This window comes from Siphateles boraxobius, unplaced genomic scaffold (assembly GCF_051911475.1).
Source record: "Siphateles boraxobius isolate OS27281-9 unplaced genomic scaffold, OSU_SipBor_1 11, whole genome shotgun sequence".
In the NCBI taxonomy this organism is placed as follows: Eukaryota; Metazoa; Chordata; class Actinopteri; order Cypriniformes; family Leuciscidae; genus Siphateles; species Siphateles boraxobius.
The window spans coordinates 4,964,559-4,977,754 of NW_027508711.1; the positions used below are offsets into that span (position 1 = coordinate 4,964,559).

Genomic DNA, 13,196 nt, shown 5'->3' on the forward strand with positions numbered 1-13,196 from the left:
TTTGGTAGCAATTTCTGAGTGAAAATTGTTCCTACACCAATTTTTTTATTTAGGTGTACAGCCATAAAAACTAATTTTGAAGCAAATCCAATGCATTCACTGGTAAATTTCCCACAACGCACTGTACCTGGCCTTCCATTCCATTTTTAACATCCTTATTTGATCAGAGCGTTTAACATTTGACACGTGATAAAAATTCAAAATAAATTTTTTTCTCCTAAGATGATAACTAAACAACCCTGCTGAAATAAACATACAGTACAAATGTACATATAACAGCAATGTAGCAAACTAGCGCTTATTGTTTCAGAATGCGTTATCCTCCACGTACAATTTTTTTTAAAAATGTATTAGGCAGAATAGTGCATATACTATGCAATATGCAGTAAACTAAGATGGTAGTCCATTCAGGACATATCTTGTGTTTCTTATTCCTGTAATTAGTCTTCCAATGAGGTGAGAGAGGAGAGGCCGAGAGAAGCAGGCAGGTGTTAGGTGGAGGCTCTTGGCACATAAGCATCATTTAACAAGACATTGTTAAATATTTACAGTGCTCCCGAGTGTCATGTTGAGACTGACTATCTGTTTTAGTGGTAAGAAAGGTATATTTCTCTCTATCACCCTCATAAACCAGGTTATGGATGAGAAAAAAAGAGAGACCAAAACAATGTTCTTCCACAAAATGCATGCGGTTTTGTTTTTTTAACCACTAGAGGGCACAAAGTTACATAATGTACCTTTAAATAAAGGGTTGTCGAAAGTGTAGTTTGTTTACAGCTTACGTTCAGCTTTTAACTGGAAAATTCATAAAATGTTGTAGGGCTGTCACAATTGATTATTTTGGTGATTGGTCGTTATTTTAACCATTAATCAAGTAATCAAATTTTGTTTGTGTGGTAAAAATAGACTTAAGCAAAGACCTAACAATGAGTCAATAATATTCGGTTCAAATAAAGTATCAAAAGCAAGTAATCATGGTTTCATAGAACAACATTGTTAAAAAACATTATATAAACAATCATCTTATGCAAGTTATTATTAGAAATGCCTGCAGAGGGTTCCAAAGGCCTGGTGTTGTTACTGCTGAACGTTTTGCATATTTAGAAACATTTTGATATATTCTCCTGTGTTGACGTAGGTTTATAAAAGGTTCGCCTTATAAATGATGAACGTTAGATGAACGTTATAAGCTAACCAAATGCACAGCATATGCAGAGATGGAGTTGTAGACGCGCTCCACGCATGTAAATAGCAGTATATAGCAGTTCATGTGGAGCATCATTTACTGAGTGTGAAGATACTCTGAGATTCATGAAAGTAACCTACAGGCATGTAAATAAAGCACATGCATATTAAACCTGCGGGGCATATATGCCTTTGTGAATTTACAAATAGCACTTAGCTATAGAATAGTTTTTAAATTGTTTTAATGTGCAGCCTTATAAAACGGTCTAATAATGCAGTTCATGGTTTCTTGTCCGTGGAATGCCCCACTTTCTGTATTTTGGTTGTATTGTATTCTGTATTCGGTTACTTGACACAAAACAGGATTTTTTTAAATCGAGTACTTGAATTTAATCGATGAATCGTGACACCCCTAAAAAAGTTGCATTCATTTGTAAGATTATCATAATGAAAAAAACATGTAATAAACCTAACATTTTGTGGGTCACAGAGCTTATTATTCTGCAATAATTCAAAAGACAATGGGAAAATCCTTTAAGCTTTTTGTTGAGGGAACCAGGATGAGGCAAACTAAACAGGTTGGCCTACAAAAATATGTCATCACTGCAGCACTCCAGAAAAAGCATTAGCTCAACAAACGGTGTGAGTTTGGGGTGAAACTACCAGTTTTCCAACCAATGAAAGACTATGGTGTTCGGGAAACCTGTTTGAAAATTTTAGCTATTCTGATAGGTGCCAATAGTGGTGCAGGAATGACATGCCTTAAGAGAAAGCAATCAAAATTTCTTCTGGAACAGGATTACTCTATAAAAACTTTTAAATTCCACTTCCAAATTTGCATACAAAACCCAAACACATTAACCAAATGGTTATTTCTACCACTGTGAATCATTCATGTGTTTTACATACCTGGCTGATTCAACAAACACCTCTGTATCCTTCATCTAATCTGGACTGAAATCTGATCTCTCCAAGCATTCATGAGCTTGAACGAACGCTCTTAAAAGTGGTTAATAAGCTGTAAGAGGCTTTAGGCTTGCTTCCTCTGGACATAACTAAAGATCTCCACGATTATTTGGACCCAATAGAGTCTGGTCTATTCATAAAAGTGTCTGATCTTTTTATCCTTGGAAAATCGTGGAAGTTGCACATCACTTCACCATCAGCGAGAGCTGACGTTCTCAGATACCTTCCCCCTTTGACACACAGTCTCAAGTCCTTTCTCTTGTATAACTCTTCCTGAATGGCGAGGCGATGATGTCATAGGCCACACGGCAACCGTTGCCGGGCCCGCCGGGGCTTTTGCTGAGACTAAGACGGGCTTGTTGGATCTGTCTTTGAGGCTTGACTCTGACAGGCAAGAGAGATCACACAAGGCTTAACAGAGTCAACACAGAAAACGACCACGAGAAAAGAAACTGAAGGAAACCTGGAGTACCAAAAAGAGTTTGTGTTCGAATTGTTGAGCTTTCCTTTGTGTTTTCTTTCCCTCCTTCCCACCGATGTTTGACCTCTGGACTCATATGTAAATCAACATCCTCCTTCACCAGACTGTTCCACTGCTGAGCTGTTCTGACTTTGTTGTATTCTGTATACACTATCGTTCAAAAGTTTATGGTCAGTAAGTTTTTTTTTGTGAGAAATTAACACTTTTCTTCAGCAAGGATGCATTCATTTGAACAAAAGTGAAAGTAAAGACATTTATAATGTTACAAAAGATTTCCATGTCAAATAAATGTTGTTATCTATAAAACTTTCTATTCATCAAATAATTCTGAAAAAAGAAACATGGTTTCCACAAAAATATTAAGCAGTTAAAAGGTTTTCAACATCGATAATAATAAAAAATATTCAAATCAGCATATCAGAATGATTTTCGAAAGACCATGTGACACTGAAATAGAAAATATTAAAATAGAAAACTTTTAAAATTGCCACTGTTCTCCAATAAATAAATGCAGCTTAGGTGATCATAAGAGACTTCCTTCTTACAGGCCGCAAACCTTTGTAGTGTATTAGGGGTGGGAATCTCTAGGCACCTCACGATTCGATTCGATTACGATTCAGAGGCCTGCGATTCGATTCTAAAGTGATTATCGATTATCTGAATCTTTTTGTGTGTGTGTGTGTGAATATAAATACTTTGCTTTAAAAGTACAAAGTAATGACCAATAAATAATTAACGTACAATATATTTTATTAACATTGCAAAGAACCAACAGGAAAATAAATGTGTGCCTGAACTAGCAGCATACTTGTAGTAAATTAATAATATAACAACAACAGGTGTTCTGACGAATCATGCTACCCATCGAGATGTGCTACTTACTGGTTATGCGCATGTGCAGACTCATTTTTCTTCTGCTTACCACACCCATAAATCTATGCATCCTTGCTGTGGAGACTTGTAGGAAACTTTGACAGGTCAAAGATGAATATTTGATGATAATTTTTACTTTTCACACCGTTTAAAAAAAAAAAACAGTACATTATACTGTACTCTTAACTTCGAATTTTATTATAATTTTATTTCATATAATAATATCAGTTTTACTTGTTATATCAAATGTGATAATTGCTAGTTCATTTAAAATATCAAGATATGCGCCCCATACACTTACCCTAATTAAGATGAAATAACGATGTCATAATATTGTGAGATTTACACCATTATTGAAACAATAGAGAATGAATCAACATTATCTGTGATCGATTCGCGTTTGGGTAGCATTTTTCGACAAGGGCAGCAGAAATCGTCTGAACACCGGCACAGCCCAGAGCCATAGAGAGAAACGGATCTGGTACAGCCGAGTGTTTTCCCTCCTCTGGGTGGAAACCTGTCATATGGCTTCTCACATTTGTTGTGTTGCCGAAATATTTTAGTTTTATTCTACAAAGCTTACAACTAGTGTGGCTCTTGTCCAGCTCATTTCCCCCTTCAACTTCATAGAAGCCAAAATGTTTCCACACGTCAGCTTTTAACGAGGAGGGTGTTTGGATTTCGCGCTCAGCCATCGCGTTCTCTGTAATGTGCAAACGCCACAGACAGACGGTCTTGGCACTGCACTTCCGCGCTTCAGAGTTCCGTCTTTTGCGTTCCGTCAATATTACGTCATTATAAATATGCTACATATCTAAAAAAAAAAAAAAAATCTTTTTTTTTTTGAAAATCGATTTTTGACATTTGTGAATCGATTCAGAATCGTCCACGCCCGCATCGCGATGCATCTAAGAATCGATTTTTTTCCCCCACCCCTAGTTACATGATGTTTGAGGGTGGGGGAAAATCAGAATAAATTCTTGTTACTAAATGTTTCAAAAACACTTGAAAATCTTTTGCAACTTCAACACACATCTCAAAGACTTTGGAAAATCTAGCTCTTTCTTGGAATTAGGGATGTGACGATGAGGATATTTTCCCACCAGTTAATCGACGTGTGACAACACCGGTAATACCGGTATCACCGGCGGGGTTTTTTAAATCGCTAATTTAAAGTCATACGTAAAATGCGCGCGTTTGCACGGGAATGCATAATGGTGTGATCGTGCGGAGCAGCACTGTTTTGTTATTGTGCCCTGAATTGGCGCTAATTTAAAAGCTGGTGCGGCAGTGTGCACTTCACTTTCACTTTTAAATTAGCGTCAATTCATCCTTCGCAGGGAGTTTGATTGACATGCGATCATTTGACCAATCAAAAACCACCATTTTTGTCCGACAAAGCAGTCAGGAGAGTTAGTAGATTAACGTTGGTGGATTTGAACTTGGCTTTAACTGAGGCAATCTGTCATGACACATTAAAGAGCCACAAAACGGTAGGCCTATTTATTGTTTAATTTTCTTTGACTGACCAAATTTGAAAGTAGAGACTTTGTTTCATATTAAATATTACCTGCTCGGTCCTCTCTGTCAGCACGTTCATTTAAGACTTTATTTAAATCATTTAAGAGAGCTCTTATGAGAACACTCGACAAAACGGAGATTTTGGCAAAATTTGGGTGTGTTATGGTTTGTTCAAGCCCGAAAGAGAACTCGATACTGATGCGCGTATTTTCTGTGGGTCGTGTGTGTGTATTGGCAGGACTTAACAGATACTGCGTAATTGCGTTAAATATTTTTAACGCTTTAAACTTTTTTTTTGCGGTGCCGCAGTGGGCAAGAGAGGAAACCGGTGTTGCGTCTGAACACTGTGTAACTACCTATCGTAGCAAGCCTACTTGGAATCAATCACTTTAGCAGCTTTGCAAGTTATAAACATAATCCTATTTCCTAAAGAATTGATAAAGAGTGATATATCATTCCAAGAGCCAATCAAAACAAAGATCTGCTCAAATATACCCAATTTACTTATCAGTGTCTCTTTTCAAAGACTGGTGCAACAAACCTGCTCAAATCAAGCAACTGTTTTTTTTAGCCACACTGAAAAACACCTGTGCCCCTTGTCTACAGAAATTGCGTAAAAGCAGCCAATCAGATTGCAGCTACATGATTTGAGATTGTCCTCAATATCCCCCAAACATCTTGTTTCCTCTCTGTACCTGAGAACGACAATCCCTCTGTTTTTGAATTTCCCCATGTTCTTTCACCTCTGATCTGGAGTCAGTCTGGGTGAATGTGACACCAACACCGTCCTTACAAAACTAGCTGTGACACAATGCCTCCCATTATAAGAGCATTATCCAGGCTGAGAGGGGCCTTGTGTGTATGTGTGTGTGTGTGTGTGTGTGTGTGTACCTCACTGTGTAAATTGCAGTGTCTGATGTCATTGTCACCCCACGCCAAAGACTCACACTCACTCTCGAAATCAGAAGAATACTTTCGGAAACAGCCTATTTATAAATATATGAATTGTAATTGATGTCATCAATTTTATTATATATTATATATATATATATATATATATATATATATATATATATATATATATATATATATATATATATAAGGGCTGTCAAAATGAACACGTTACCGCAACTCAATTTCTATATATCCTACCTGTTAGACCTACCAAAAAATCTTAAAGCACTGGTTACAAGGTTACATGGCCAAGTAAAAATCTGAACTGGTCTGACTGGGCCAATAGATAAAAAGAATTTGCCCTGATTTATTGAAGGACAGCTAAATGCGACATTAATTACAATAGGTCTATTGTAAGATTGTTTGAAGTTCACTTTTTTATTATTATTTACAAATAAATGTAAAAAAAATTATAGCTTTCAATTATACTGTAATGCCGAATGGCTATAATGGGTCAAATTGAGAAAATTTGGCCGTAAAAAATAGGATGGAGTTTGTTTAAATGTTTGCTTAACTAGTGATGGCACATCTTTGCGAATACAAATATACAACTTTCAATTTCTCCACTACGCAGCAGTCTTTAGAAACCTGACAGAACAGAATGCATTTAATGTCAAATTAGGTATATGCATTAAAATAATTTAAAGGGACAGTTAACCCAAAAATCAAACTTATGTCATCTTTTACTCACCCTCATGTCATTCAAAACTTGTCTTTTTGCTTTGTTTTTTTTTGTGTGGAAAACACAAGATTTGTTTTTTGGACCCCATTAACTTTCATCGTATAGACAAAAGTGGTTTAAACATTGTTCAAAATATCATCTTTTGTGTTCCAAACATGTAATGAATATTAACATGTAACTTTGGAAGCCCTTATGTACAAACTTTTTCAAAACATTAACAATCAGAGAATCACGTTTAGTCCTGGAAGCAGCACAGGCTTTCACAATTATGTGTGAATCATCCTGTATCATAACTGAACAGTTCTTCAAAACTGCTTCTCCTGACTAATACAGATTATTGTGTACCGGCCCTGAAACCACAACACATGCAATACTGTAAACCACCCGGCATTTCTCACTCCTGTGAGAACACAGGCGTCTTTGTGTCGTCTGTGATGCCAGGACTCTGTAACCTATATCTGAGTGTGTGTGTGTGTGTGTGTGTGTGTGTGTGTGTGTGTGTGAGAACTCTCTCAGGAGACTAACTTTGCTCAGTCCCACCCCCTAGAGGCCTCACCGTACACATCCACCAGTCACCATGGCAATGCTCCACACCTGCCAGTTTCACGTGAACCTCAAGCCTGTATCATGTGTCAAGCATCATTCACATGTGCTCTTTAATGGATTAACGGTCCAGGAATCTAATGACAGCAAAAAGTAAGACAGCATTAGACCTGTACGCATGTCTTTATCAGAAGGAAAGTGTTTTCTATTTTTAGTGGTGTTTAACACGTCCACCATGCTGCAATGTTGATAACAGCAGTGCCAGACTACTTTGTGCAAGACTGTAGACTAAACCATGACCGCATACAAACTAAGCAAAAGTACTGATTTATAAAACTATTTAAAGTCACCCTGTGGTGAAAAATCAAGTTTTAAATGTTGTTTATGTCTATGTGGTGTTTTTAATATGCTTTAAGACAAAATTATGTGCAAATTCATGTCAACACCATTGCTGAGTATTTTCTCTTTAAAACTGCAGTGGACCAAAGACAGTCTCAAAAACACACAGTTTGAAATCGCTTTTGAACATGTTTCTGACGTCACTAACTACCTTGAAACCAATCAGGTCAACGTGCGGGCGGGCTTTAGTATATCATTACTATGCCGTGAAGCAAAGGAGTCTCAAGAGAAGCCAGGTTATCCCAGTATATTTTTCTGTTGATATGAAAAATCAGGTAGATTTAGCAATATAGCGAGTGAATTATGTATTTGATGTATATTACGATGTTATGATGAACTATATGCCTTTCTCCACTGGCGTTCTGAGTTGTTCAAAGCGTTTCTAGGGATGCTGATTGTTAGAAGGCAGCTGTCTGACTCTGAGAAGGCAAACGGGAACATTAGCAACACATTATTAGCTGTTTGATAACAGTCAAGCAAAAGGCTAATCATATTAATTACAGTTATGAGTGCGACGTTGGAAAGATCGATACCATTGTGCAGTGTGTGAGTGAGTGGAGGCGGGGCTAATTTGCATATACATGCATCCACATATACTAAATGAAGCAAGAGTGTAGGGTTACTTGTAAGCAATTTTTAAGCATGAAGAATTTTTTTCACGGGAAAAAAAAACTTTTAAATGTGTCATTTTGGTGATCAAAGATGTGGGGAGAATTAAGTGAGAATTACCTAGACATATTTAACAGGCCACTTCAAAAGTTTGGGTTTAGTATGACTTTTTTTTTTCCCTGTTAAAAAAAAACAACCTACTTTTATTGAGCAAGGATGATCAAAAGTGCAGTAAAGACATTTATTATGTTACAAAATGTCCAATTGATATATCAAATGCTTATTTGACCTATCTAATTATCAAAGAATGGGGAAAAAATCCTACTGACCCCAAACTTTTGAACGGTAGAAGACTATATATAGAATTTAGAACACTATTTATAGAATTCTTATAAAATAAAGTAATGAGCCACCAGAGGACCATGGACCAAAGACATGTAAACAAACCAAAAATGGGACATTGTTTGCAAAGTTTGCAAGAGTTCGATTATAAACACAACGAGGCTGTGAAAGCGAATGAGTAGATGAGTGTATCTGTTCGGCTGATGCCGTTTAATGACCCGAACAGCCTCTGTAGTCCCATTTAGCCACTTGTTAGCAACTGCCTTTTACAAGACAAGTAAAGACAAGCTTTACTTGTATTCACCACAGACCTTATTTCAAGTATTTACCCAGTAGCACATTTAAAAAATTGTTTGTTTTTTTAAATGTGTTACTGGGTAAATACTTGAAATAAGTCCTGACTTCAGGACGATGGAACCGGAAGTGTTAAAATGCAAACTCGTTTCCGGGTTTTGGCCCACAAAAATACGTCATCCCTACAATAATCTATTTCAACAGAAATATTATAAAAGTTCTATAAATAGTTACTAAATAACATATTATCTACCTTAGCAGCACAGTAACTGCCTCCAACACCATAGAAACCACACAGAAAATTGTTGCAAATTCTCACATCATACTAGCATTGTGGGAATGAGTTTTGCATGTGCAAGCGCCATCGCAAAAATGTAAAAATCTACTTGGATTTATGTAAACTGTATGGTTATTAGCAACTTGGTGCATTAATAAAGCATCCATCTAATGTTCTTGAATATTTTATAATACCTTCAAACTCCAACCAGTTCAATTTTAGAGCAGGAACTATTTGATATATAAACCACTGGTCATGAAGTTGGAGCAAAGCTCATGACCAGAGAGAATGAGGAAAGACTTGTACTAGCCAAGAGTGTTTGAAAATGATCAACCAAAAAGCCAATTTCAGGATCTAGAGCTCTGCTATGCGGTCAATAAACAATTTTAATTAACCTAAATAAACAGAAAATTATCTTCCAATATACAACCATTCAAAAGTTTTGGGTGAGTACGATTTCTTTTTAAAGAAATTAATACTTTTATTCAGCAAGGATGCATTACATTAATCAAAAGTGACAGTAAAGACATTTATAATGTTACAAAAGATTTCCATTTCAGATAAATGCTGTTCTTTTAAAAGTTCTGTATTCATCACAAAAAGGTTTTCAACATTGATAATAATTAGAAATTATTTTTGAGCAGCAAATCAGCATATTAGAATGATTTCTTAAGAATCATGTGACACTGATAATTAGAATGATGGTGCTGAAAATTCAGCTTTGCATCAGTGGAAAATAAAATTAACAGTTATTTTAAATTGTAATAATTTTTCATAGTGTATTCCTGTTTTTACTGAATTTTTGATTAAATAAATACAGCCTCAATGAGCATGAAACTTCTTTTAAAAACATTTAAAAAATCTTACAGACCCCAAAATTGTGAATGCTAATGTACATAAATCAAATAATACGTGAACTGCTTTCGGTCTTACCTTCGCACTGTGAGCCGCAGTGTTTTGTAAGATCCTTTAACGAGTGATATGGCCTCCTGCCTCCATCCACTCAACTCCACCTCATTAATTATGACCACCTCATCCCCCACCAGCAGGGGGTGCTGCAACAGAGATGCCTTCCCGCCCTCCTCTACCTGTGGGACGTAAAGGAAACACACACACAAACAGACCGTGAGCGCTCTGTGCGGTAACAGATAGAGGCTGCGAGGGCTCCACGAACAAAATTAAAAACACATGCATGCTCATGGACGCAGAGAGCCCCAAGTAAAACCCGCCCAGAATTCGAAGAATGTTTTCTTTGGACCTTTACGCCTACACATTCGCAGAGTCTCTTGACACTAATATTTTGGTCACACAATCTCCCGTCCTGATCGGATGGAGTCCCACGTTACAAAAAGCTCAGGAGCATTCAGACAACATAATGTCAATGTGCACCTGAGAGGACTCCATTCATTCTTTTACTGCTTCCAAACTATACAAAGAGCACAAGACATTATTCATGGACAGGAAACGTAATTTTTAGATATGTCAACCACAAAGAAACCTCTGTAAACCACAAGTAGCATCTCACTGTGGACAAAGAAAGACAGAATTGGTTAGATCAGATCAGTTAATGCACTCTTTTCTTGAATTCTTGAAAGCAGGTACTGGGTGTCTCATTCTTAATTATTCTGACAATGGATTTACAATAATCTAAAGAAAAGTCCAGTTGTGTGACGATGAAATATTCCCCCAGGAAACCAATGCATTTATGTATATGTGACGACAGCAATTCACAAGAATTGTCTGCACTTCAATTACCTACATTGTGACTTGCGTCAAAGAAGTTTGCCTTGCGTCAAAGAAGTTCGTCACTCTTTAGGCTTTCTTTGTAAATATATCGTATTGTTCCAAATATAAGACACTGTGTTTTTCTTGGAAATGCATCTGAAAAAATGGGGTCATCTTATATTTAGGGTCGACTTTTACATGTCAATAACACATAGGCTACATGTCAGTGATCCTCCAACTGATGAGAGTTTATGATGCAAACTTTAAGCTCATGGTGATAAACACAGCAGAGTCATCAAACAACTCTCATTAAGCAGCCTAGAAATACGGTGCATCAGAGTGTAATGTTAGAAGATGGTGACCCCAAAAACAGTCTTAAAAATGCTAACAGTCAAAGAAATGCTAAGAGCGGTCCTAAAAGCAGCCGCTTTGATGAAATTGACAGGAAAGTGTGTCAGCACGCAGCCGAAACAAGAAATGAGAGCTATAACCAGAGCCGTCATCCAGCTGAAGGCACTGATATCGCCAAAGAGCTGAACATCACGATTTCGGCTACGTACTGACACACTTGCCTGTCAATTTCTTCGAAGCGGCCGCTTTGATACGGCGTAAGAATGATGCGCCGTAATGGATTATCATTAATCCGCAGAATAAGTTTTGTCCGGGGCTTGCCCTCCGACTTCAGGGAGAAACTGCTGTCTTTTTAGCACTATATGATCGGCTTAAAGAAAAAACTTTCACATCCCCCCATGATCAGATGGTAATGCTGATTAAACACATGCCAACATCTGTCACTATACAAAAAAAGGTGAGAAATCAGTCAGTGTGAAATCTACTGGAAAGAGAACTACAGGATATTTTTATGGTATGCAATAAAGTGTATATTTTGAAACATGATTGCTGGTAAATTATACCAGTATTTACCATATTCTCAATAAAAAAATTAAGTATGCAATATGAAAATGTTTTCTTTCAGTTATTTGCATTAGTTCTGTCATATGCCTTGTTAGTACTGAAATACAGCATTTAAATTCAATCTCCAGTAAGGTCATATTTATTATTGTAGCGCTTTTCACAATACACATTGTTCCAAAGCGGCTTTTTAAGAAGATAAATTGTAATAGGAAGTCCCCACTGAACAGTTTTAGCAATACTTGTGTGTATAACTTGAAACATTACAATGTTTCTGACTCCATTTAAAAGCTGCAAAAGCTGTCGGCTAAAAAACTTGTATGTCCAAAACCGCTAGTTTTCAGGGAATGGAAAAACAACATTGTATTTTTTAAATAAGTGCTGTGTTGTCCAAAGTTCATATTGTGGCATTAGACATTTGCATTATACACTGCCCGGCCGGAAAAAAAAAGTCGCTGTTTGGATTTAAATAAGAAAATGCTTATGAGTCTATGACTGGATCATTATTGCAGTGATTATTATGATTCTAGTATGTTATATGTTTGGCAACAGTTCTTCTAACCCTAATTGACGGAGGGAGTGTGTAGCTTTTCATTTCTTAAAAACCATGTAGGACTTGACCAAAAATTGATGCACCTCTTGATGGAAATAACATCACAACAGTTATTTCTATCAAGGGGTGCATCAATTTTTGGTCAAGATCTTGTATTGGCAATGAAAGAGTCCAGCTGATGAATCTTGACATTGTCATCCTGGAATATAGTCATGATGTGTCTTCCTACATGGTTGTTTAAGAAATGAAAAACTACACACTCAATTAATTAGTTAGAAGAACTGTTGCCAAAAATGTAGGCTAACATACTAGAAACATAATAATCACTGCAATAATGATCCAATCATAGACTCTTAATCATTTGCCCTTTTTAAATCCAAAAAATTTTTTTTTTTGACTAGGCAGTGCACATTTCATTATATTATTAAAGTCATTATATTATTAACATTTGACCAAAATCAAGCTTAAATGGAGTTACAAGGTTTTTGACCAGTGAAAGTCAGACATATTTGTTTTGTCCGTCATAAGACAACTCTACTCTGCACTTCAAATACATAAAATATTAGCCTTTAAAGGGCACCTATTATGCCCCTTTTACAAGATGTAATATTGGTCTCGGGTGTCCCCAGAATGTATTTGTGAAGTTTCAGCACAAAATACCCCACAATTAATTTATTATTTATAACCACTTGAAAATGTCATTTTTGGGGCCTGTTTTAAAAAGAGTTGTTTTGGTGTGTACCACCTTAAATGTAAATGAGCTGCATATCCCCGCCCTGCCTTTAGATGAGGGCGTAACTTGCATACCCATGGCAATAAACAGTCGGTAGAAGCAGAATGGCTGAAAGTGAGAGACGAGACCCCCTGTTTTGTATAGCAT

The 13,196-nt window shown here is 36.6% G+C and overlaps 1 protein-coding gene across 3 annotated transcripts in view; it reads right to left on the minus strand.

Annotated features, from left to right (window-relative positions):
• shroom3 (shroom family member 3) overlaps positions 1–13,196 on the minus strand; it is a 70,522-nt gene that overhangs the window by 44,946 nt on the left and 12,380 nt on the right. For 2 of the 3 annotated variants that reach the window (XM_077194266.1, XM_077194263.1), the window contains exon 2: positions 10,060–10,214. Coding sequence is in view for 2 of the 3 variants with exons in the window: in XM_077194263.1 (XP_077050378.1) it covers positions 10,060–10,214 (155 nt within the window). In the remaining variant the exon portion in view is untranslated. Of the gene's footprint in view, positions 1–2,094; positions 2,246–10,059; positions 10,215–13,196 lie in introns of those variants that run through there. The other variant, XM_077194265.1, reaches the window with a different exon arrangement.